Genomic DNA, 26,590 nt, shown 5'->3' with positions numbered 1-26,590 from the left:
CAATTCCAGCTCAGTGCTGGTTCATGACCCCCACCCATCCCCAGGGCCCCTTATAGCCCCCATGCCAATGCATGCCCCCACCTAGCCCATGGCCCCCCATAATGAGGACATGTATAAGAACTAGTTCAGGAGAACTGGATGACTTCATTATGAATGCTTGGCTGAGAGGCCAGACTCATAAAAAAATATCTCAGAAGGGATTTGTTTGACAACTGGAGAGAACTGTTGACTTTGCTTGATTTACATCTCAAAGTAGTTATAAAAAGTTGTTCTTTCTGTCATCTCTTTTGTCAATGCTTCAATGTTTACTTGCACAAGATTAATGGGTGTGAAGTATTTGGAGCCTCTATGATTGATACTTTAATGGTATGTCTGATTGAGAGGGTTGTAGAAACAGCAGTTTTCTTGAAAGAAAATTTGTGCTTTTGTCTAAGTAGTTCCACACGTGCTATTGTTCCTATATGGATCATTAGTTCTGTACTTAGTAGATACGGGGTGAACAGACATGGAAGGGACATGAGTTAGCATGAATTGACATGGGGACTACAAGAGGCCATGATGGTGGGTGGGAAGCATGAGTTGGCATGGAGGGCAAGGAAGTGGCATGGGAGTGAGTGGGGCCATACGGCGGGGGCTGGTGGGGGGGTTGTGAGGGGCAAAGGTTATAGGGCCCAACAGCCTTTCATATCACTTTGACAAACAGTCTCCTTGGCACTCAGCAGCCCGTGTGGCTACCCAAGCCCTGCGTTTGGAGTCAGCAGGCCTAACTCTACCCTGCACCCGTCATCCTGGTGCGAACATCGTGACATTCAGGGGCTTTCTACAGAAGAGGGTCCGCTAAGTCAGGAAACTCCTCGACTTGAGCTACCTACCTTGGTAGCAAAAATCCGGTGTTATGGCTCTATAACAACATCAACCTCACCTACCATTGGGGTATGCTTTTTGCTGTTTAACAACAACAACAATGACATAAGTGGGCATTAAGTCAATTGAGTAACCAGAAGATAAGCTACAAATCTAGTGTTCTCCTTTTCTGTGCCACTCCCTATTTACCATCAAAAAAATAGGGAGCGAAACTGGTAAAAATAGTTCATTTTTCAAAAAAAGAAAACTTGCCATGTTAACAAGTTTTTTTGAAGGATGCTACAGATAAGAATCAGCTCACCAATTGAGCAAAAGGTAATTCATGGATAGGAGTGGCTAAACTCTTTAACAGAGCTTGTGTGCAAAACTGAGTTGGTAATAGTTAAGAAGTATTGTTGGTGGTCAGGGATTACAGGTTCCATTGGTGATCAGCAATCCACGCTATCAATTACTCTGCAGTCAGCGGCACTTTAATCAGCTGAGTAATATTAAACTCAGGGCATTTTAAATATAAAAGCAACAAACTGATAGGCATTCAGTCATGTATTTTATTCCACTTTTGTAGGAAATTGAAAATCTCAAAATTTGGTTGTTAAAATAAGAAATTACGAGCAAAAAGAATAATAGAAGTAGCCAAGAAATTAATTTAAACATTGTTTTCAACACCACAACTCCAAGTACATAACTGAGCCCTTGCTCTTTGTTTCCAGTTTCAGAACTTGATTACACACACAAATTTATGAATCAAAATTCAAAATTGGCCAAGTCAATGAATCAAGACGTACACATTTGGTGTTCTGCTTAATTCTGATGGTTTTCAGCTCTTTGCAGCTGTATTAATTTCTTTGGCCACTACTTAATTTCATAAATGACTATTAAGCTACTCAGGATCCAAGGAATCAGTATGATTAGAATCAAGGCTTGGTCAGCCAGATTCTACTATTAAGATTATCAAGCTTCCCTCGAAGTCACATGCCATCTAGACTTGGAACTATAGTGTAATTCTTCACTGTCACTGGATCAAAAAACTGGAACTCCTTCCCTAACAGCACATTGTACCTTCAGGACAAGGATTGGAAAAGTTCTCAAAGGTGATTCACCACCGCCTGCTCAAGGACAATTAGGGGTGGTAACAAATGTTTCCCTTTAAACGATGCCCGCATCCCAAGAACAAGTATAAAAAGATCAAGCACAGCAAACTCACCCAGTGGGAAACTGAAGTCATCATTGCCATTAATCTCACCTTTGGGGTTTCTTAGCACCTGGGTGCCCAAAAACGGAAAAACATCCCACCCCACCCCCATCTCCCTGCCCCACCCCACCCCACCGCACCATCACACATCCCTCAATTCCTTTGCAGAAATATTTCTAACTGCCATTTCTACTGTCCACTTCAATGGGATTCCCTGTAACTTATTTCAAATTCTATTGCCTTTTGGGTGATTGAGTTCCACTTTACTGTTTTCCTAGTTACCAATTTCCTAACTTTAATTCATGTTCCCTGGTAGTTAAACAATAAATATATCTGGGGTAGGTTTGCCTATTTACTTTATAATTGAAAGCTTCAATTAAGTTTCCTCTAAGTTTTCTCTCGAAGAAATAAAAGCATTAATCTTACTTTGTCAATTCAAATTCCTTTAATCTAGAATCACCCTTTGTTGCTTGTTATTGCGCTGTATCAAAGACAACTGTAACATCACTACTATGCTGAGGTAACACATTTCAATCATTACCCTTCTAAATTTCACACTGCACATCCAACAAACAACAATTCAACAGGGTAGCCATGGTCAGCTTGCAGAAGGATTATTATTATCAGTTAATTTATTTTTGTTTTTTCAAAGGATGTGGGTGTCTCTGACTGGCCAACATCTGTTGCCCATCCCTAATTGCCCTTGAGAAGAAGTGGTAAGGATGGGGATATTTGTGGAGCTTCCTCCTCCAGTTAGTTGTTCAATTATCCACCACTGTTCACAATGTGGCAGATTGCAGAGCTTAGAGATCTGATCTGTTTATGGGATTGCTTATTGCTGTCTATCGCATGCTGCTTCCGCTTTTTTGACAAGTAGTCCAGTGTTGTCGCTCCACCTGGTTGACACCTCATTTTGAAGTATGCCTGGTGCTGCTCCTGTCCTCCTGCACTCTTCATTGATCCTCTGGCTTTTTGGTAATGGTAGAGGGGGGATATGCCAGGCCATGAGGTAAGATTAAGTCCCCCTTCCAGGGTATATTTATCTCCTTGCTACCCTCAGTGCTTCTTCCAACTGATGTTCAACATGGAGATTACTGACTAGCTGAGGGTGGTGGGGTTGGAGGAGGGGGTTGGGAGAGTGGGGAGCAGTGGATGGTTTCCTTGCCCATAATCAGCAGGAGGTTTCCTTGCCCATAATTGACCTGATGCCATGGGACTTCATTGGATCCAGAGTCAATATTGAAGGCAACTCCCTCCCAACTGTATACCTCTGTGTCGCCACCTCAGTGAGCCTGAGCTGCTAGGACCTACCCAGGATGGTGATGCTGGCGTCTGGCACATCAGCTGTAAGGTATGAATCGGTGAATATGACTATGTCAGGCCACTTGACATATCTAAGGGATGGCTCTCCCAATTTTGACACAAGTACCCAGATATTAGCAAGGAGGACTTTATAGGGTCAACTAGGCTGGGTATACCTTTGTTGTTTCCATATGGCCTGTCCAGTTTTATTCTTTTTTGACTTGTTAGCGGTTTGGTACATCTGAGTGGCTTGCTAGGCCATTTCAGAGGGTGTTTTAAGAGCCAATCACATTGTGGACCTGGATTTATATGTAGGCCAGACCACGTAGGGAGGCAGATTTCCTTCCCTAAAGGGCATCAATGAACCAGATAGGTTTTTACAACAATCAATGATGGTTTCATGGTCATCATTACTGGACTAGCTTTTTATTCCAGATTTATGAATTAAGCGAATTTAAGTTCCACCAGCTGCCATGGTGGAATTTGACCCTGTGTCCCCTGAGCATTAATCTGAGTTTATTTATTTTTTTTTCACAGGATGTGAGCATTGCTAGCTAAGCCAGCATTTTAATTGCCCATCCATAATTGCCCTTGAGAACTTGGTGGTGAGCCACCTTCTTAAACCACGGCAGTCCATGTGGTGTAGGTACACCTACAGTGCTGTTTGACAGGGAGTTCCAGGATTTTGACCCAGTGACAGTGAAGGAACGATGACATAGTTCCAAGTCAGGATGGTGTGTGGCTTGGAGGGGAACTTGCAGATGGTCGTGTTCCCATGCATCTGCCGTCCTTGTCTTTCTAGGTGGCAGAGGATGTGGGTTAGGAAGATGCTGTCTCTGGATTACTAGTCCAGTGAGGTGACCGTTATGCCACTGCCTCCCCCAAATGTTCCGCACTCTGGAGTACGCTACCCAGTGAAGAACTAGTCAAACTACCTTCTTGAAGACAGGTTATGGAATGATAGTCACAAGATCACTAAATAAGGAGAGACAAGGAAGGCTATTTGACAATCTTAACTCATCTATCAGAAAGACAGATCTCCCATCACAATGTCCACAAGGCTTTTGAATGATTTTAAGGTTTTCTCCTCTATTATACTTCCTGGGAGTCTATGCCAAATGCTGATTATGCTTAGCATGAAGAAATTCTTGCTAACATAAATCTTAAATTTGCCTGGTAGAAAAATTGGACTTCTTTCCCAACCAGTCTTTTACTTATACTTCGCTGTTGGAACAATTTTTTTAGATTTTAATCTCTGGCATTTTATTTTGATTTTTTTTTTGCATTTCAGTTCAGCCAATAACTCATTAACTTACCTTGATAAACAAAATGAAATCCTTTGGCTGTTATTGGACCAACTGTGATAAACTTGATTGTGATCTGGTTACCTGAACTTAAAGGGAGGGATTCTCCTAAAACAAAATATAAGGAATTAGAGTTACTGAATACAAATGAAGTACAATTCAGTATGAAGAAAATCTTGCTAACATAAATCTTAAATTTGCCTGGTAGAAGAACTGGACTTCTTTCCCAACAAGTCTTTTACTTATACTTCGCTGTTGGAACAATTTATTTAGATTTTAATCGAAGTACATTCAGTACACTGACTGCACTCCAAAAGTAAATTTTACTTTACTCAGAAACTTTGGTGACCAACATATGTAGTAAAATATATTTTTCTACATTACCTATTTCTGTTTTTATTTAATACACTAAGTTTAAGCATTGCATTTAGAAAAAAATGGAAACCAAGTAGCTTATTTTAACAAAATGAAAAATATTTTAACCATCCTGTTGCTTTTCATGTCATTAGTATTAATGGCAAATTATGCAGTGAATTCCAATGGATAAGTATATGTTCTCTGAATATTACACTGATGCTGGAACTGAATTGAAACACTGCACTCAAAGAGACAAACGCAGCAGCAAAACGTGAGACAAGTTATTTCTGCTACTCTTCACACATCAGTGCTTTTGAATGTAATTTTATTTTGATTGGCAGTGAACCTACTTCCCCATCAGTATTAGTTAGCAAATGCTTACCAACCTGCATGCTCATAGTGCCAATGCTCCATAGCTATTTCATTTATATTGGAGTGAGTTGGCAGTAATTGCTGCCCATTGCCTGTTAAGTATAATATTACTTGCATTGATGCAGTGCCTTATGATGTCCCAAAACATGTTACATGCAGAAAGTGCTGGAAAAACTCAGCTGGTCTAATAGCATCTGTGGAGAGAAAAACAGAGTTAATGTTTCAAGTCCATATGACTCTTCTTCAGAGCTCTGAAGAAGACTCATACGAACTCGAAACGTTAACTCTGTTTTTTTTCTCCACAGATGCTGAGTTTTTTCCAGCCATTTCTGTTTTTGTTTCAGATTTCCAGCATCAGCAGTATTTTGCTTTTATCTTCATGTTACTTACAACTTTGAGGTGCATTGACTTTTAGGTAAAGCAATGTGACAACTAAATTGCATAGGGTAAGATCCCGCAAATTTAGATCAGTTATCAATTAATCTTTTATTGTCATTAGTTGAAGGATGCAAGCTGAGTAGGACAGGAACTCCTGTTTTTCTTGGACAGTGCCATGAATCTTCAACATCAAGCTGAACCCCAAAAATTGGTCATTATTTTACAAATTAAGGTGAAAGCCAACTGAAGCATTTAACATAGCTGAAAGCATATGAAGTAAATACATTTTTTTTATTAAATGAATTTAGTCTTATTCCCAGTACAAGACTTGAACTGTCCCATCTTCTCTCAGATTGGAGACAAAGGTTCTAAAATTTAATGGGCTATGATGTTGACATTTACGCTGGGGTTGCACCTACTGCTGCCCTTCAAACCCATCTTTAGTAGTGGTCCAAATATAAGCAAAATAATTTGTCTGCTTTGTCCTTCATTGTATCTTACTATATTTGTCCTACCCTATTTAAGCAGCAAATAGCTCAATAGTCAAACACCCAGAACCCATTATTCAAGCTATTCTCTTCTGTCCACCGAACTGTTCCAGAACTGACTTTAAAAAATAATCCTGTTTCTCTAAAACTGACTTTGAGCCAATGTTTTCAAAATACAAGGGAAACTCAGATTTGATAACATTGCCCATTTTTTTTTGCTACTCAGCCCTTCATCAGTTACTCATACCACCAACACAAACCGTTTATTGTCCTTTGACCTTGACAGCTTAATGTTATATTACTTGGTACTAATTTTGCTTAAAATCACTGAATCAATGCACAAGTCTAAATCTCCATGTACTCCATCAGAATTGGCGCTTTTAAGAGAACACTTCATTCAATGTGTCCGGATATTTATACTCCAAGAAAAATGTACATTGAAGGAGTCAAGGTAACACTGTCATTCAACAGGTGTTGCTATTGAGGAGTGAGTTTTGGTAACATCGAGTAAGCATTGTGATAGGCTCTTAAATTACAGATACATACTCTACAGAAGTTGCTATAATAAGCAGAATTGAGAACCCAGGGGAAATAGATCTGTCCACAAGCACATACTTTCCAAAATATGTTTTGTAACAGTGCTAAAATAAATAAAATAGAGGACAGTGACTGAAAAACAAATAAGTCTCAAAAACCTCAAACCAATAGCTGTTCACACCTGAATGTGACCCTGACAGTGAAGTCAACAGTGAAGCTTGCTGGGTAGGTCCATCGTATATATCAACGACATCATGCAGGGCAGTCTGGAAAAACACAAACTGGCCAAACACCACTGCCACAGGAGCAGCATAGATACCAGGAGAGAGGGAGAGAGAGGAAAAAAAGAGAAGTTAGAGGTTTATTTCAATAAAATACCAAACATTAAAAGTAAGAAACATGACAAAGCTAGAAATATATGATGATCATTTGGTCCCATCAAGCCCATTTCATCTGAAGATCCTATACCATGTATTGTATCCTGGAATTGACCCAGATGAAAAATGTGGGAAGTGGGACCCACCTGGAATGGAGGAAGAAATGAGACTAACCTGCATCAAGCTTCAGAATGCCATCTTCAGGCGTGCGTTTTCAACGTCTCACAAAAGGCAAATTACTTAGTTATTTTCTGAAAATCATTTAGACTGGCAACTGAGTACTGGCTGAACGTTAGTGGCATACACACATCTTATGTGAATTTACATTCTCAGCAATCACTCTGAAATAGTCAAAATGCTGCTTGCATCACCTAGACGAAAACTGCACTAAGTTGTGCAGCGTTTGAAAAATTCATGCTAAAATTCAAAATTGGGTAAAAGCGAAAGTCTGCAAAGTTTTGTGCTAACTGGAGTGCACTGGTCTGCACTGGAGTGCTGCTCTGGATGCATTAAAGTGTTTAAATTGGAGTTTGGTGAATGAAGGAGCTCGGTGATGAGGTGGGGAGGTACCCCCTTCTTTTTCTGCCTTTCCTCAGCCTCCAGTAGCTGGCTCTTACTTTGCTGCAGGAAAAGGATTGTTTAAATTAGGCTGGCAAGAGGATGGGAACCTGGGGGGAGATTCGGAATATACAATGGAGAATCAGTTTGAAAATAGAAGGTCCAGAGGGGAAGTGAAAAAAAGCTAAGAAGAAAAGCAAGGAGAGAGCGTGAAAAGAGACTGGCAACTAACATAAATGGGAATCCCAAGTTCTTTTATTAGAAAGACTAGAGCCAATTTGGGATAAAAAGGGGAATTGCGCATGGAGCTAGTAAAAATGGCAGAAGTATTAAACGAATTATTTGCACCTGTCTTTACAAAGGAAGAAAGTGGTACCCAGGCCAAGGTGAGAGAGGAGATAACTGGTACACTAGGGGAATGCATAATTGAGAAGGAGGAGGTGTTAGAAAAGCTATCTTTACTTAAAATAGATAAAGTGCCAGGACCGGATGAGATGCATCTGAGATGCTTAATAAAGCGTATAGTATCTTAGGCTTTATTAATAGGGTCATTGAGTATAAGAGGAAGTATAAGACACTAATTAGGCCTCATCTGGAGTAATGCGTCCAGTCCTAGGCACCATATTCGAGGATGGATGTGAAGGCATTGGGGAGAGTACAGAGGGGATTCACAGGAATGATCCCAGGGATAAAGAATTGAAGCTATGAGGAGAGATTGGAGAGGTTGGGACTCTTTTCCTTGGAGAAAAGAGAAGAGACTTGATAGAGGTATTCAAGATCCTCAGGAACATGGACAGGGTAAATAGTGAGAAACTGTTCCCACTCAAGAGAGCATCAAGAACTAGAGGGCACGGATTCAAAATAAGTGGCAAAAGGAGTAAAAGTGAGGCGAGGAAGAGTTCTTTCACCTAGGGGGTGGTTGGAATCTGGAACAAAGTTCCTGAGAGTGTGCTGGAGGCAGGTTCGATCGAGGTATTCAAAAGGGAATTGGATTGCTACCTGAAAAAGAATGTGCAAGGTTACAGGGATAAGGCAGGAGAGTGGGACTAGGTGGAATGCTCTTTCAGAGAGCCAGTGCAGATTTGATGGGCTGAATGCCCTCCTTCTGCACTGTAAAGTTTCGGCGATTATGTGAAATGGATGACCATATCAAGCTGTAGTTTAGATTTCCAAAAGCTGCAATATCATCACTCATCCATTTCATATGACTGGTGCAGTGACCATTTGAAAATGCTGCAGCTATTTCAGGTATTCATGATGTGTTGTAGATCAAGGGTGTAGCAGGAGCCTAAATATTAGCTACCTCTGTGGGCCACATAAAACTGATCCCTTCCACAGATTTGTATTTATTATGATCATCTTGCTGTATTTTTGACTGATACACCATACAATTAACACAGTCGTGAAAAGTCATAACGAGAGTAAAATAAACATTTCTTCCAGTGAAGCATTACTCTGAGCATAAAAGTACATGATGTAAACTTTTTTTTAAGTTATCCTTCAATTGGGTTCCCACATGTAAGTGAGCAGACATCAGGGCCAAAGTATACCAGCAATTCTCATTAGTTAGTTCAAGTAGAACCTTTGTAGACACATCACATATGTGAACATAGTTTAACCCTGTACCTATACAGAATTTGGACAGGGACCAAACGATACTGACATTTTAGCTGTTTTAAAATATGAAACTCTTAAAATATCAAATAAAACACAGGAATGTTCAAATTGCTGTGTGGGTTTTCATGATAATGAGGTGCAGGAGTAAATCTGTATTGTGATGGAGTCGAACTTTTCAAAAGAACTTTACAAATTCTGACATTCCACAGGCCTGAATTTTTCGCATGTCAGGCAGGCTTGGCAGGAGCGGGTCAGGGAGGTCATGGATCGCCACCTGCAATCGGCTTGGCACTGAGATTTCACACAAGCAGGCCAGTGTGGATCGCGACCAGTAACACTGAGCGCTACCTGTGCAGGCAGGGGGAGGAGAGAGAGTCAGGTCCAGCGCTCTTTTGCACATGCCCGCGAAAGAACACTTCAATCTCCCTGAGGCATGGCGCTGCCTCAGGGAGATTGAAGTGCTTTTTAAAGAAATTATTAAAAGCACTAAAAATTTAATGAAATATATCCCCTCATGTGACTGTGTCACATGAGATGGGACATGTTTTTATTTTTCAAAAAAAGTTTTTATTCATTTTGTAAAAGCCTTAGGAAACCTCATCCTGCTCGTGGATGAGGTTTCCTAAAAGATAAAGGCCGCTTGGCCATTTTGCCTGCCCACCAATCGCTAGGTTGGACAGACCACATAAATTTCAAGTTAATGAGGTTGCTAATGGCCTTAATAGGCATTTCAATTATTGGCGGGCGTGCAGCCGACTCCGACATGCGCCCACCAAACAAAACATTGCGAGACTGCACAATGACGTCGGGATGCACGCCCGCAGTCATTGCGCCTCATTTTACATTCCGGCATGTCAGGCCTACCCCCGCACGCCGACTGTATAATCCTGGCCATAGTTTAGCATTTAACATCAATCATGTAACACCTCCCCAACACCCCTTGCCCAGCCCATCAGTTTTGTCTGAATTCTGACTTTGCATTTTCAGTTGCAACAACACATGAAAGGCCATTGAGGTTAAAGTTTAATTTGAATTTTCAGTTGCAACAACACATGAAAGGCCATTGAGGTTAAAGTTTAATTTGAATTTTCGCACATTTCTTCTATTTACATTGAGAACCTTTGGTAGCCCATTTGCAACATCACCTGACTCAAGGACCTCATGTGGTGCAAAGATATCAACTGTGCTACTGAGTTCAGATTTGAGAAATGCAATGCATGAAATTACATTGCAATTCAACTAAAATAGCAAAATCTTTTTATATTTATTGAACCTTAACGGCATAATTATTGACTTATGGCCTACATGGTAACCATGAACAGTGTAATATCACATTCTGTATTGGTTTGTGGGCAGTGATACTTATTCTATCAAATTCAATCATGACTGAGTTCTGACAGAAATAAAACAAATAGAAATATTTAAACAAGATAGTATGACAGAAAATGACCATTTCTGTTAAGGGCTATGTGCAGAGACATCTCAAATAACGTTTCTTATTTTTAGACAGTTAAACAAAACATGAGGACTTGGATTTTGACAGGCTAACAGAAGTCTCAGCCACCAGTTGGAGAACTGGCGGTTACGCCCATCATTTCTGTAGGGGAGGCCCGACAGAATCAAGTGCCCTTCAGGCAAATAACTGGCCACCATCGGGCATTCCATGTGATTGAGGTCCCTGGCAACAGTATTGCCACCCACCGAGAGCTACAAGCCAATTAGACCAGCAGCTCCTCATGCCTGCCATACCAATGGGAGCAGCGGCTTCTGGCAGCAACGCACCCATCCTTTCAACAGCCACTTCTCTGCCTGATGCTGGGCCCCTGTGACCTCCATTTAATGCCAGAGCCATCACTAAATTGTGGTGGGCTCAGGAATAATGGGCATCAATTGGCTCATTAATGAGAGTATGGAACTCTTTCCCACAAAAAAGCTGTAGTTGTTAGATCAACTAATAATTTAAAATCTGAGATCAGTTGACATTTTCGAGCCAAGGTGATTAAGGAATATGGAACCAATTAGGCAGGTGGATAGAGTTAGGATACAGATCAACTACGATCTCCCTGAATGGAGAGACAATGCTTGGCCTAAATAGCCAAGTGGTTATGGTACTGGGTTTGTAACCCCAAGATTAAGAGTTCAAATCTCACAATGGCAAACTATGAAACAATGTAATTTCATCTGAATAGGAACAGATGGAAATGTGTTTGTACTCAAAAGAGTTACATTGCTCCAGAAAAGAGCAACCTCAAGGTATGCAAATTGGTTAGTTGGTTCCTAAACAGAAAATCATCCCACTGTGCTGGCAGGGACTAAGTTTGCAAGATTCTGAATGGAGGGGCAGGCGCAGACTGGGATAGTCCTGTTACAGATAAAACCACACAATAAATATTTCAAGGCTAGGTTTGTCTCTTCAACTTGTTTATATAACAACGAATTGTACATAACAGGTTTAAAGCTCTTCCTGAATTTGTAATGTGTGCTCTGGTATGTCAAGATATTGCTTAAAAAAGTGTTACAGTCGTGCATTCTGAGTTAAGGCAAAAGGTTTATGATGAAGAAAGTTGCTTTTCTTTCACCTTGCAAATTTATGGGTCTTTCATACTTTGTGAAAGTTTAAGTTATCTCAGGTTAGAAGGATTGATGCATTTCTACAAAATAGCAGTGTGAAAGGCTTGACCTTAATGGCCAATAAGCAATGAGAAACTAATCTTCCACTTTAGTCAGTCAACAAAGAATGATGGATTGGTGGAAATTAAAGCCATGACAACCAAAAAAAATCTAAAATGTTCCTTAATGAAAGACTAAGGGCAGAATTTTACTCCGGTGGGATTTTATTGTCCCTCCAAAGTCAACGGAGATATGAATGGCTCTCTGCATCTGTTGCGAGCCAACCCGCCACAGCGGGGCCCAGAAAACCTCAGCCTAAATATTTTTTGGAACCTGTTTGGAAACAAAACTGCCAACATACTTATTCATGTGTAAATCCAACTATGTGGATTCTTAAAAAGAAGGTAGTGTTTCTTAACCTGCCCATCAACTGAAAAACTAAAACCAAAACACTTGGGAAATTGGTCCTCATTTCACAAAGTATTCAATTTTCTTAATTTATTGTGAATGTAGAGTGTAGATGTTTACTTATAAAGCAGAATGTGCTGTACATTTAGAGAACTTCCTAAAGGGATATATACCAAACTGTATGCTAATCATGTGCAGATGATTCGATCCTCCGATGTTTAACACTATCAGTCATTTTAATGTCAGCACAAGGTCACTAAAAATTATGAATCAAGTTTTGTTTATGAAAGACAGTTGCCTAGGGCATCCTCCATACACACGTGAATCATTTATCTTTAGGGCTGAAGCCATCAGCCTGTTAAATATTACTGCCATTATTCCTCTTAGCAGGGTAATGAAACATTAAAAAAGCCACAGGACTGCACATTTTTAGCACATAACTTAAGTGAGAGAAAAATATTCTCGCTTGACAGCTTTCACATTTCTTCTTTACTAAAATATGACTCAGATTCTCAGGGCTTGCCACATAAATGTTATGTGGACCAAATGGGTAATGAGAAAAGAAGTCATGCATTGATCAAACTTTGGTTCATATACTGGAATGAATAAGGAAGCTTGGATCCAACACCAACGATAAATTAGTGCCAGATTTTCTATTTCTGGCCTTATACAAATGACACTATTCACTGAGTTTTTATTACTTTAAAAATTTAAAAATTGTTAATTAGTATATTCATCTCAGAATAGGAAGAACATTGATTAAACAAGGGTAAAAAATGAAGATGAGATGTAGAAAGCTATCCTCTCTCTGGAAAAAGTGCAGGAAAACTATGCACCCAAATGTGAACTTTTCTTCCCTCCTGAGACAGTGACTTCAAAACATTACATTATTTTAATTATCCTTTTCTCAAATGACTCTCTTTCAAGATAGAGACTGAGGTACAACATAACTTAGCAGATGGATTATGCATGGAAAGGTACTCATTTAATTAAAATGATTTTCCTCTGCAGTATGCAGAAGTGAAGCCTGTTACAATAAACCTACTTATGCACATAGTTGAGAATGTTTCCAATGTGGTGCACTGTATTAATCTACACATGTTACCTGACTGAATTAAGTGATAAATTTGCATTTCACAATCACTTGCTCTATGACGACAATCTCCCAATGTGCACAGCACAATGCTGGTAATTGCCAAAACTTGCTCTGGCTGGAAAAGGAGAGCAAGCAAGAGGTAGCTATGCAAGGGGTGCTTTTCCCACATCCATCGTGAAAGCCAAAGTATTTTTTTCAGACTGAACGGCAAGGAAAACCAACAGGGGCCAATTTCCTTTTTCACAACCAGGTAGGCTTCGATAAGAAAGAAAAAAAAAAGGAAAAGAAAAATTCAAATCAAAGAATGTTGAAAGAGGGAGTAAGGGTGCATTGATGTTATACAGCTATCCCTGGCAAACGTGCAATGGAAATAGATTGATACATTTTGCCCTTGTTTATGTTTTTGGCTTAAGTGGGCCCCTCAGGTACATAGATTACTATTGAAAATCTAATACCTTGGCCCAGATTTTCATGCCTCAGTCCATGTTGGTGGGGGAAGGATGGATGATTTAAAACTGGTAGTCGGGATCCGACTCCAGGATTCTTGACCCCCATTCCAGGTGTGTGGGACTTTTATGGCCCTGGGATAAGGGGCAGGTGGCCCTAAACATTCCCTCCCTTGCCTACTCCATTGCACGCTCTTTTGCGTGGCCCAACTCTCCCTCCTCTCCTCCCCCGCACAGGTAGCACTGAGCGCTACTGGCCACGTGTTATGCTGGGTGGGCCTTAATTGGTCTGCCCACATAAAATGACGGCATGCAGCCGAGCATGGGTGGCAATCGGCTCCACACCTGCTCCCGCTCAGACTGCCCACTATAGAAAAAATTCTCCCTGATGTTTAAAATGCATGGCATTTTGGACACCACCACCCCCCACCCACAATTTTCACTGAGCTGGGCCCAAGTGGTTAGTAGGCGTGGTTCATGGCACCTCAGAGTATCTGTTGAACCAAGGGGGAAGCCTGTTGTAGAGATGAGAAGCCTTTGATAGGTAAGTTTCAAAGCTCTTTCCAACTTCTACTGTAATACGAAGACGCTGTATGATAAGCTAAATATGATTTTAATGCAGTGATTGATCATAGGGCTCTGCCCTTAAAAGGCAAGTGACTGATAAATTAACCAGTCTTGTGTACGTGTTCACATGCATTAGAGTACTTTATATAGTGAATAAAATGTTCCTCTGAATTCAACATTATTGAGAATCTGACTTTATTGTGTCATCTGAACACTGTGATTCCATGGGCAGAATATTGCAGTAAGCATGTGGGGGCGGGCCTGACATGCCAACGCGTAAAATGACACAAAGATTACATCGGGCGTGCATCCCAAAGTCTTTGCAGGCCATTTCAATATTTTGCCAGAGGTGGCTGCGCACCTGCTGAACTGTCAATAGCCAATTAACGCCATTAAAAAAGTAATTTAATTTATTAACAATGCTGTCCATCCAACCTTAAGGTTGGCGGGCAGACGAAGAGCCCAAACAGCCTTTGCATTTTTCAGGAAACCACATCCACGGGCAGGATAAGGTTTCCTGAAGGTTTTATAAAACAATTAAATAAATTTTGCAAACTTTACAAACATGTCCCAGCTCATGTGACACTATCACATGAGGGGGCATGTTTAAATAATTTTTTACTTTATTTTTAAAAAAGTTTTATTATCCACTTAACCTCCCTGAGGCAGCACTATGCCTCAGGGAGATTGCTGAGCTCTTTTGCCCAACTCTCCCTCCTCTCCTCCCCCGCACAGGTAGCACTGAGCGCTACTGGCCACGTGTTATGCTGGGTGGGCCTTAATTGGTCTGCCCACATAAAATGACGGCATGCAGCCGAGCATGGGTGGCAATCGGCTCCACACCTGCTCCCGCTCAGACTGCCCACTATAGAAAAAATTCTCCCTGATGTTTAAATTGATGTAAAGTCTAGAGAATTGTTGAGCCTCTGAAGCACTCATTCAGTATTCATTATGGGAAGAACTCATGAGCCCCCCAAAAAAACACTGGTAAGACTTTAGAATGCTCATTAAATTTTCAAAATAATCAAACAGGCATTCAAAACCCCACTGAAAAAATGCCTAGCTTATAAGTTTATAAAACTGTCAATCAAACACAGCCAATTATACTCCCACTGGAAATAAAAGTTTTAATTCCCTGAATACCTCTTAATCTTGTTCAAATAAATAAACTGGCATTGAAAAACCACTTCAAAAAAGATGAATTTGCTATGAACTCATAAAACCATCAAAAAAACAAAAGTCCTCCTCATAGCTATATCAACAAGCCCCTAGAGAGCAGAACTCATTCTTGGTTTTGAAGCTCGGCCAAGAATTCATATAGGTATTCCATTGCAGAGCTGTGTCAGAAAAGGCTCTAAAACTGAATACGTTGAATTATTTGAATCTGGCTGAATGGACCTGAAAGAAATCAGCCATCTGGCCATTTGTTCAGCTGCTTCTAAGGGGCATAAGGGTATGGAAAGGGTATGAGTGTATGGAGGCTAAGAGGGGAGAGTGGCGATAAGGAATAGGGGGTCTAACAACCATGTTGATTAAGGGATAAATATCATGCAAATAGTTTGAAAAAAGTAACAAAAGGTTTAAATATATGCATTTTTAGCTGGACTGAGTTACAATGGGAAGTTATAAGGCCAAATCCACAAAACAGTTGTCCATAATTTTCTCTCCGGTGACAGGGATGGTATATTGAATCCATCTATATAAACCAAAATGTTACCAGTGAAAACATTTAGTGGTGAGAAATTCAACTTGGACTAAACCAGGCCCAAAAATTGCTCAACAAGCTGAGCTGCGCTTGAGGAACAAATCTGATTCAGAAGTGGGCTTCACTTGAATGCCAAGTAGGCATCCCGCAGTAGTTCACCTAATAGGAAGGATGGCAAATGAGAGTCGTAGGACTGAATTTTGCTGTTGGCAAGCAGGGGGCGTGGCCCGCTTACCGACGCATACAATGACGTGGGATGCGGACATTATCTCGCCCCATTTAAATTTTCAGGAAGGCGGGGGCACAGCAAAATCAGCTGTGGGCCCGCCGACCTGTCACTGGCCAATTGAGGCCATTGACAGGATCATTGAAACAAATAAAGGACCTGCCCCTCCAACCTCAAGGTTGGCGGGCAGGCCAGGAGCCTTGGTGGGGAATAGAAAAAACATGAAACTTCATCCACTGCAGGGATGAGGTTTCATGTAGGGATTTAGAAATTTTAATAAAGTTTTAGTGTAATTTATGAATGTGCCTCATCTCATGTGACATTGTCACATGATGGGGACATGTTAAGGAATTTTTTTTTCTATTTTTAACATTTTTAAAACTGTCAGCGATCACCCTGAGGCAGCACTTAGCATGCGCACTCTTGCTTTTGGGGAATCCCCCCTGCCCGCATAGGAAGCGCATAGCGCTTCCTGGAGGACGTCACGTTAGGCAGGCCTTAATTGGCCCGCCCACATATAATGGCGGTGGGGCCCGCTTCTCCGGTGGGGATCGGCTCCCTGCCTGCCGGAGATTGGGTCGGGCCCACCCGCACAGCAGGCAGAAAATTCTGCCCAAAGAGTCATAAAGGTCTACAGCACAGAAAAAGGCCTTTTGGCCCATCGAGTTTGTGCTGGTCAAACAAGTACCAATCTATTTTAATCCCATTTTCCAGCTCTAGGCCCATAGCCTTGTATGCCATGGCATCGTAAGTGCACATCCAAATACTTCTTAAATGTTATGAGGGTTTCTGCCTCTACCACCCTTTCAGGCAGTGAGTTCCGGATTCCCACCACCACTAGGTGAAAAAATTCTTCCTCACTCCCCTCTAAACCTCCTACCCCTTGCCTTAAATCTATGCCCCCTGGTTATTGATCCCTCCACCAACGGGAAAAATTCCTTCCTGTCTACCCTATCCATGCCCTTCATAATCTTATACACCTCAACCATGCCCCTCCTCAATCTCCTCCACTCCAAGGAAAATAACCCCAGCCTATCCAATCACTCCTCATTACTAAAACTCCCCACCCCAGGCAACATCCTGGTAAATTTCCTCTGCACTCTCTCTAGTGCAATCACATCTTTCTTATAATGCGGATTCCAGAACTGCACGCAATACTCTAGCTGTGGCCTAACCAGCATTTTATACAGTTCCAGCATAACCTCTCTGGTCTTATATTCTATGCCTTGGCTAATAAAGGCAAGTACCCCATATGCATTCTTAACCACCCTATCTATCTGTTCCGCTACCTTAAGGGACCAGTGGACATGCACACCAAGGTCCCTCTGATTCTTGGTACTTCCCAGGGTCCTACCATTTATCATGTATTCCTGTGCCTTGTTTGTCCTACCCAAGTGCATCACCTCACACTTATCCGGATTAAATTCATTTGCCAACCCATCAACCCATCTGACCAGCCTGTCTATATCCTCCTGTAATACAAGGCTATCCTCCTCACTATTTACCACCCCACCAATTTTCGTGTCATCTGTGAACTTACTGGTCAACCCTCCTACATTCAAGTCTAAACCATTTATATATACCACAAACAGCAAGTGACCCAACACCAATCCCTCTGGAACCCCACTGGACACAGGCATCCAGTCACAAAAACACCTCTCGACCATCACCCTCTGCTTCCTGCCACTCAGCCCATTCTGGATCCAGTTTGCCAAGTTGCCTTGGGTCCCATGGGCTCTTACCTTTATCAGTCCGCCATGTGAGACCTTATCAAAAGTCTTGCTGAAGTCCAAGTAGACTACATCAAATGCATTGTCCTCATCTGCATACCTAGTCACCTCTTTGAAAAATGCAATCAAATTGGTCAGACATGACATTCTCTTAACAAAACCAAGCTGACTGTCCTTGATTAATCCCTGCCTCTCCAAGCGTAGATTAATTCTGTCCCTCAGAATTGTTTCCAATATTTTTCCCACCACTGAGGTTAGACTGACTGGCCTGTAGTTCCCTGGTTTATCCCTCCCTCCCTTCTTGAATAACGGTACCACATTGGCTGTCCTCCAGTCCTCTGGCACCTCTCCTGGGGCCTGAGAGGTATTGAAAATTATTGACAGCGCCCCTGCAATCTTCTCCCTTGCTTCACTCAACAGTCTGGGATACATTTCATCTGGGCCTGGAGATTTATCTACTTTTAAGCCTGCCAGACCACTTAGAACCTCCTTTCTTTCTATGCTAATTTCTTTAATTATATCACAATCCTTCTGCCTGATCGTCCCTCTCACTTGTGACCACCAACAAAAGGTATTCATTTAGAATCCTACCTATATCTTCCAGCTCCACACACAAATTACCACTATGGTCATTAATGGGCCCGACTCTTTCCCTGGTTATCCTCTTATTCTTAATGTACTTGTAAAATAACTCTGGATTTTCCTTTATTTCACTTGCCAGTGTTTTTTCAAGCCCCCTTTTTGCTCTCCTAATTTCCTTTTTAAGTTCCCCCCTACACATTCTATACTCCTCTAGGGCTTCCACTGTTTTGAGCCCTCGGTATCTGCCATAAGCCTCCCTTTCTCTCTTTATCCAATCCTGTGTCGACATCTAGGGTTCCCTGGGTTTGTTGGTCCCACCCTTTATCCTTACTGGAATATGTTGGCCCTGTACGCTCCCTATTTCCTTCTTCAGTGAGTCACATTGCTTTGACGCAGATTTACCCATAAGTAGCTGCTCCCAGTCCACTCTGGACAAATCATATCTGATCTTATTAAAATATTCCTTCCCCCGATTTATAACTCTGATTTCTGGCCCATCCTTGTCCTGTTCCATAACAACTTTGAATCTAACAGAGTTATGATCACTATCTGCAAAATGTTCCCCCAAAGACACCTCTACTACTTGCCCAGCTTCATCCCCTAAAATTAAGTCCAGGACCGCCCCCTCTCTTATACGATCTTCTACGTACTGACTTAAGCATTTAAAGAATTCCACTCCCTCTAAACTTATCACACTATGATAAACCCAGTTAATGTTGGGGAAGTTGAAATCCTTGACTATTAATGCCCTATTATTTTTACACTTCACTGAAATTTGCTACATATCTGCTTTTCTATTTCTCTCTGACTGTTTGGGGGCCTATAGTACACTCCTAGCAATGTGATTGCTCCTTTTTTGTTTTTCAGTTCTACCCATATGGTTTCATTTGAGGAGCCTTCTAAGATGTCATCCCTCGTTACTGTTGTAATTGATTCCTTGATCAATATTGCAAGACCCCCTTCTCCTTTACCTCTTTCCCTGTCTCGCCTGAAGACCCTATATCCTAGAATATTGAGCTGCCAATCCTGCCCCTCTCTCAACTATATCTCTGTGACAGCCATGACGTCATACTTCCACGTGTTAATTTGTGCCCTCAACTCAACTGCCTTATTCGTCAGACTCCTTGCATTAAAATAAAGACCATCCAACCTTGCCAAACTCCCTTGTGCCTTAACTGTCCTATAATTTATATGCCTTCCAGACTCACTTGCTCTCTCTTCTAATTTTGGCTGTGCATCTCCCTCTGCTGAACCTCCTCTCAGGATCCCACCCCCCTGCCAAGTTAGTTTAAACCCTCCCCAACAACACTAGCAAACCTCCCCACAAGGATATTGATTCCATTCCAGTTCAGGTGCAACCCGTCCACTTTGCACAGATCCCACTGCTCCCAGAAATGGTCCCAATGTCCCAGAAATCTAAAGCCCTCCCTCCTGCACCATCTCTCAAGCCACGTATTTATCTGGACTAACCTCCTATTTATATACTCACTAGCACATGGGATGTAATCCAGAGATTACTACCTGTGAGGTCCTGTTTTTTAATCTGCTTCCTAGCTCCCTAAATTCTGCTTGCAGGACCTCATCCCTCTTTCTACCTATGTCGTCGGTACCAATGTGTACCACGATCTCTGTCTGTTTGCCCTCCCCCTTTAGAATGCCCTGCAGCCATTTAGTGACATCATTGACCCTGGCAACAGGGAGGCAACATACCATCCTGGAGTCACGCTTGCGGCTGCAGAAACGCCTGCCTATTCCACTTACTATCAAGTCTCCTACCACTATAGCTCTTCCCCTGTTTTTCCTCCCCCCCGCCCCCCCCCCCCCCACCCCGTGCATCTGAACCACTCACAGTGCTATGAGCATGGCTGCAAACCCCAGAGGAACCGTCACTCTCACTGTTTTCCAACACAGAAAAATGGTTCTCGAGCGAGATGCACCCCGGGGATTTCCTGACTACCTGCCTGACACCTTTCTTCTGACTGATGGTCACACATTCCCTCTCTGTCTGCACTTCCGTAAGCTGTGGGATGAGCACATCTAAAAAACTGCTATCCACGAAACTCTCAGCCTCGCAGATGCACCTCAGTGCCTCCAGCTGCCGCTCAAGCTCCGAAATTTGGAGCTCAAGTAGCTGCAGCTGGTGGCACTTGCTGCACGTGTGGTTAGTCAGAGCTCAAGGAGAGTCTAGGACTTCCCACATGTTGCAGGTGGTACATAACACAGGACTGAGCTGCCCTGCCATGCCACTAGTTGAAAAAAAAAACTTACTTTAAGTTAAATACAGTAAAAAAAATAAATTATTTATGTACTTTAAATTAAAACTAGAACTCTTACCTTTCCTTAGCTTAATCTATTTTAACCTGGAGAAAAACTGGAGAAAACTATTACCCACTACTCACCAATCAGCTCTCACCTTTGTGCTTATGTCACTTTTTGAAGCTTCCCCGCACTCATGCTGGTTCCAATCTTTCCACCGCTCTATCGCGCTGTCGTTTGCTATTTTAAACAAGAACTGACTGCAGGACACTCTTCCCAGACTGCTTCACTGTGATGCTGACTGCAGGACACTCTTCCCAGACTGCTTCACTGTGATGCTGACTGCAGGACACTCTTCCCAGACTGCTTCACCGTGATGCTGATTGCAGGACACTCTTCCCAGACTGTTTCATCGTGATGCTGACTGCAGGGCACTCTTCCCAGACTCTAAAATTGTTTGGTCATTACATAAATGTGTGTCAGATCTTGGGGTAGGGAACTAGGGGAGGGGTGTGACGACAAGCTTGGGAGTGCGCCTTGAATTTTCTGCCAGTGGAATATAGGTCAGGATTTTGCCCTTGTTGTGCGAGCTCGGCAGGGAAGAGCGGGAGCAGCTGGGAAGCCAACTGTCGCCCATGTTCAGGGCCAATTAAGGCCCGCCAGCATGAAACACATACAGTAAGCTCAGTGCAGGAGCTGCCTCAGGGAGATGAAGGCTTTGAGAAATAAAAATTAAAAATTTTAAGTTGTTGGACAACATGTCCCCTTATGTGATGCTGTCACATAAACATTTCATTAATAGCATGTCCCTGCTTAAATTTTTATTTATTTATTTATTTTTTAATAGCCATTGGACACCTCATCCTGCCCGTGGATGAGGTTTCCTAAAAAATCCAAAGGCCGCTTGGCCTTTTCGTAAGGTTGGAACGGGCAGTAAAAAAATACTCAATTATTACTTTAATGGCTTTAATAGGCTTTATAATTGTTGGCGGGCATGCTGCCGACACTCACACATGGCCATCAACCGAAATATTGCACAAGTGCGTGATGACGTTGGGGTGCTCACCTGACTTCATCACGCATCATTTTATGCTCGTTCAGGTCGGACGTGCGCCCACTTGATGAGTTAAAATTCTGGCCATAAGTATTGTGTGGAACATGGATTGCACCCATTCCACTAGGCCTACAAAAATTACAAATGGAAAATTTCTTGCAACTTATGTTTTTTTAAATGACCTCCTGTAAGGGTTGTTTGTTGCACCTATTCTTGATTGGCCTAACTAAATGGAACAAGTTTCAGTCACTTGTATCTGGGTTTTGCACTCAGGTTCCTAGAACCAGAGTAAGATACCGCCCAAGCAAAACTGGAGTTAATGGGAATCAAGGGGGATCACACATAGCACAAAGAAAGATGGTTGTGATTGTTGGAGGTCAGTCGTCTCAGTCCCAGGGCATTACTCAGGGTCTCCTCAGGGTAGTTTCCGAGGCTCAACCATCTTCAGCTACATCATCAATGACCCTCCTTCCATCATAAGTTCAAGGATGGTGATGTTTGCTGCTAATTGCACAATGTTCAGCACCATTTGCAACTCCTCAGATACTGAAGCAAGCCATGCCCATACACAGCAAGACCTGGAGAACATTCAGGCTTGGGTTGATAGGCGGCAAGTAACATTCATGCCACACAAGTGCCAGGCAATGAACATCCTCAACAAGAGACAATCCAACTATCTGCCCTTGACATTCAATGGGATTATCTTAATTGAAGCCCCCACTATCAACATCCTGGGGTTACCACTGACCAGAAACTGAACTGGACCAGCCATATAAATACTGTGGCTACAAGAACAGGTCAGAGGCAGGGAATTCTGCAGAGTAACTCACCTGCTGACTCCGCAAAGCCTGTCCATCATCTTTAAGGCAGAAGTCAGGAGTGTGACGGTATATTTTCCACATGCCTGGATGAGTGCAGCTCCAGCAACACTCAAGAAGCTCAACATCATCCAGGACAAAGCAGCCCACTTGATTGGCACCCCATCCACTACCTAAAACACTCACGCCCTCCTGCACCGATGCACAGTAGCAGTAGCATGTACCATCTACAAAATGCACTGCAGCAACTCACCAAGGCTCACTCGACAGCACCCTCCAAACCCGCAACACCTACCATCTAGAAGGACAAGAGCAGCAGATGCTTGGAAATATCACCAACTGCAAGTTTCCCTCCAAGCCACACACCATCCTGACTTGAAACTATATCGCCGTTTGTTCACTATCGCTGGGTCAAAATCCTGGAACTTCCTCAAAAACAGCAATATGGGTGCACCTACACTACATGGACTGCAGCGTCTCAAGGCCACCTTCTCAACGGCAAACAGGGCTAGGCAATAAATGTTGGCCTAGCCAGCGATGCCCACATCCCATGTAAGAGTTTTTTAAAATAACATAATCAAGGAGCCTAATGCAAGTTTCAGCCTGGTGCCTGGACGATTGAAAGTTGAGAGAGTCAATATGGTGTTCTGAACACTTGTGATCTGGATCGAGTGTGACAGATTATAGTGCAGGATTCAGGTGTTCATTTTACAGGTGCAAAATTTCTGACTAACTTGAATTTTTGCCCACAGCTGGAAACATATTCTGTTCACACATTTGACCATTTAGTTTGAAGCAGATGATCATCCTACTGAGCAAGTGTAGCAAGAACATAAACAATATTTCCAGAAGTCCACACTGTCAGTGAATAAATATACTCTGAGCAAATTTCCAAATTCTATAGTACTTTGTCATATCTCCTCATCCGACAACTGCTTTTCTCTTTAATGATCATATTTTGGTGGGGGAAAAAATGCATACCTTAAAATGTGCTGATTTAACTAATCACCACCAAACTGGCAGCTGAATTTGGATCTTATGTCTCTTCTCTGATTTTGGAACAGTGCTGCTGGATTTTAAAATGTTCTCTGAGCCTAAAAGTATCAGTCTTCAGACTTTATTTTGGAGTTACAGGAGTTGAAGAATATAGCAATCTGAAATATTTAGGGTTTTTTAACAAATTCCAGTACCACAAAATATATTGATAATAAATTAATTCATGAACTATGAAACACCACAATGATTTCCCATAATTTATATCTAAGAAAAATGTAAAAGATATAAAGCATTAAATAGCGCAAAAATGAAAATATTAGGTTATTTAAAATGTATGCCAAGCAAAATAAGAAATGCCCCTCATTTTAGCCATTTTCCCTTATTTCTTTGGATCTATATTCATAATTTTCAAATCTATTTCAGAGAAATATGGTCAAGATTAATACTCCTGTGTCTCAAAAAAGATATATCATACTGATAGCCTAATACCATGCAAACCTCAAGTCATTCAGTGAATGGTAACTTCACTCACCAAACTCTCTGGAGACAGTGATAGAATAAACACAATTGTGTCCTGTACTATAATTTCTGGGGTAGTTTGGTGACAGCACAGTTCCATCGGAACCTGTGGATCGACTTCCGCATGGAGCTGAAAGATACAATTGTATTTCACAAATATTAACAAGTTAAAGTTCACTCTGGTTAAAATAAATAATTATGATACACAGCAAATTGCAGATGCATCCTGCTTTCTCTACAAAGCAAAATAAATATTTTCAGCCATTTGCTATGCTTCTACTTTCAAGTCCCAAAACACGCATCAGTTTATATTTCTTTGCCTCAGTGATAGCTTCTTGCTTCAACAAAGCCGGCCTACGTGCATTGGTAGGGTTGAACGCTCTTCACAAAGACCAAACAAATCTTGCAGTGAATTGTAAGTAAATCCAGGCTGGAAATCCCAAAGCTCTTTGAACTATGTCTGTTTGATTGCAGCAAGCACAAGCTAAGATTTCCTGAGTTTTAAGTCTGGAGTGTTTTTGATCTTAGATCAAGTGGAAAGCCTCAAATTGGCATTGAAGTGGTGGAGGAAGGAATTAGATTTCATGCTGTGTTAGTAAGGTTCAAGTTCAATGGACTCGGTGGAGCTGCATGGAATGGACAGTCTTCTGAGGTTGCTTATCATCCTTATTCAATAACAGTCCTGTTAACTATAGCCTGTCACTAGTCAATAGGTGGCGAACGTGTAAGATTGCAGACTGTACATTTTGGTACGTTCACAACCTAGATCAGACTCACCATTCATCCAATAGTCAATCCGGTTTATACAGGCTCATCAAAGATTTCCCTGCAGTGTTCCATCTACCCTGCAGCAAGCAAACTTCAAGATAATCATTAAGAGACACTTTTGTGTTTTTGGAGTTTTCCAGACATCCATGCACCAGTCTTCCACTATTTTACTTAGAATGTCTTGATAACTACGCTTGGCTCTGCTTTTACATGCGACCTCACAAAAGGCAGACTTAGCAGACTTGCATTTTCATAACTAATACAAAGGGTTTTACACTCCTGACAAAGTAACAAGCTGCTTTTATATTGCACTCAGTACCGTACTGTCCTCATAAATTCAGCGGTAATAACAAAATAAACGTGCTACATTTGCTATTGCCAATAGCCAGGAAGACCCGGTAAGGAATGAGGTTTCACGTCACTTAAATCAGTAGTGCATTGGAGCAAGAGGGAAGTGCTCAGACCCAGATTTTTCTGAGTTCGAGATGCTGATAGGGTAAGGAAGCAGAGCTTGAGTCCACTATGGAACACAGTCAGTCAAAGGGAATCAGATCTCCTTTTGTCAGCTTGACAGACTCCAGTTTCATCTGCACCCCTATTCTTCAACCACTTCATGGGAGAAGTGTAGTCAACTCCTACCCAGATAAATTCACAAACAAGCTGTACCATTCACTTTATGTATGGCATGTGTATTCGCAATGCTGGTCACAAGTAACCTGCAGAAAGGCAAAACCTCCTTCAAACTTTTTATTAATCATTAACTTACAGTACACAATTCCATCTCCAAAACATCTCATTTTCTGGCTGCACAGCGAAAGGACAAGGGCCAGAATTTTCCAAGCCCTTTGAGGACAGGGTCAGTGGTGGGAAAGCGGGCTAAATGTTACCCCGCGTCTTCCCACCATCATGCTATTTTGAAAGCAGTGGGAAAGGTGATGGATGGTCCACCCACCTAGAAGCCCCATTGAGTCATTTATGCAGCTAATTAAGGGCCTCTCTCCAACGGCATTTTACTAGCAACCGATGGGCCCTCTGCTGCATGAGGAGACAGCCAGGCAAACCCTGGCAGCCTCCCAATGGGTTCCAGTGGGGAATCTACATTTTGATCCAAGGAGCCTCCTGGTAACAACGGCCAAGCCTGAAGCATTGGTGCCGCCTACTCTCAGCGACACCCCCATTCGCCCTTTCCGGAGTCTACCTGAAAGGTGCGGCTCCCGTAGACCCTGCAAAATGCACATATTCATCAGTGCACCTCCTGGTCCAGCCCAGCATTGGACATTGCTTCCGGCCCTCTGATTGGCCAACAGCTATTGGAGAAGGGCTACAGTGCTTAATTGGCTGTTACTCATAAATTTTGGCCCAGCCCACTGAAGGTGGGGTCACCCCACCTGCTCCTACTTTTGGTTGCTGCCTCTGAAAAACCTAGAAAAAGGTAAGGAATAGAAACAAAAGGTGGAATTTTC

General features: G+C 42.0%; 1 protein-coding gene across 1 annotated transcript in view; it reads right to left on the bottom strand.

Annotated features, from left to right (window-relative positions):
* The window catches only part of csmd3b (CUB and Sushi multiple domains 3b), a 2,092,226-nt gene that overhangs the window by 294,391 nt on the left and 1,771,245 nt on the right, over positions 1 to 26,590 (bottom strand). The window contains exons 31-33 of the mRNA XM_041189252.1: positions 24,373 to 24,489; positions 6,976 to 7,089; positions 4,675 to 4,770 (exon numbers count right to left, since the gene is read on the bottom strand). Coding sequence (XP_041045186.1) covers positions 4,675 to 4,770; positions 6,976 to 7,089; positions 24,373 to 24,489 — 327 coding nt within the window. The remainder of the gene's footprint in view (positions 1 to 4,674; positions 4,771 to 6,975; positions 7,090 to 24,372; positions 24,490 to 26,590) is intronic.

The sequence above is a fragment of the Carcharodon carcharias genome, chromosome 6, assembly GCF_017639515.1.
Source record: "Carcharodon carcharias isolate sCarCar2 chromosome 6, sCarCar2.pri, whole genome shotgun sequence".
Classification (NCBI taxonomy): Eukaryota; Metazoa; Chordata; class Chondrichthyes; order Lamniformes; family Lamnidae; genus Carcharodon; species Carcharodon carcharias.
The sequence above is the reverse complement of the archived record's forward strand: the minus strand, read 5'-3'. Positions and strand labels throughout refer to the sequence as shown.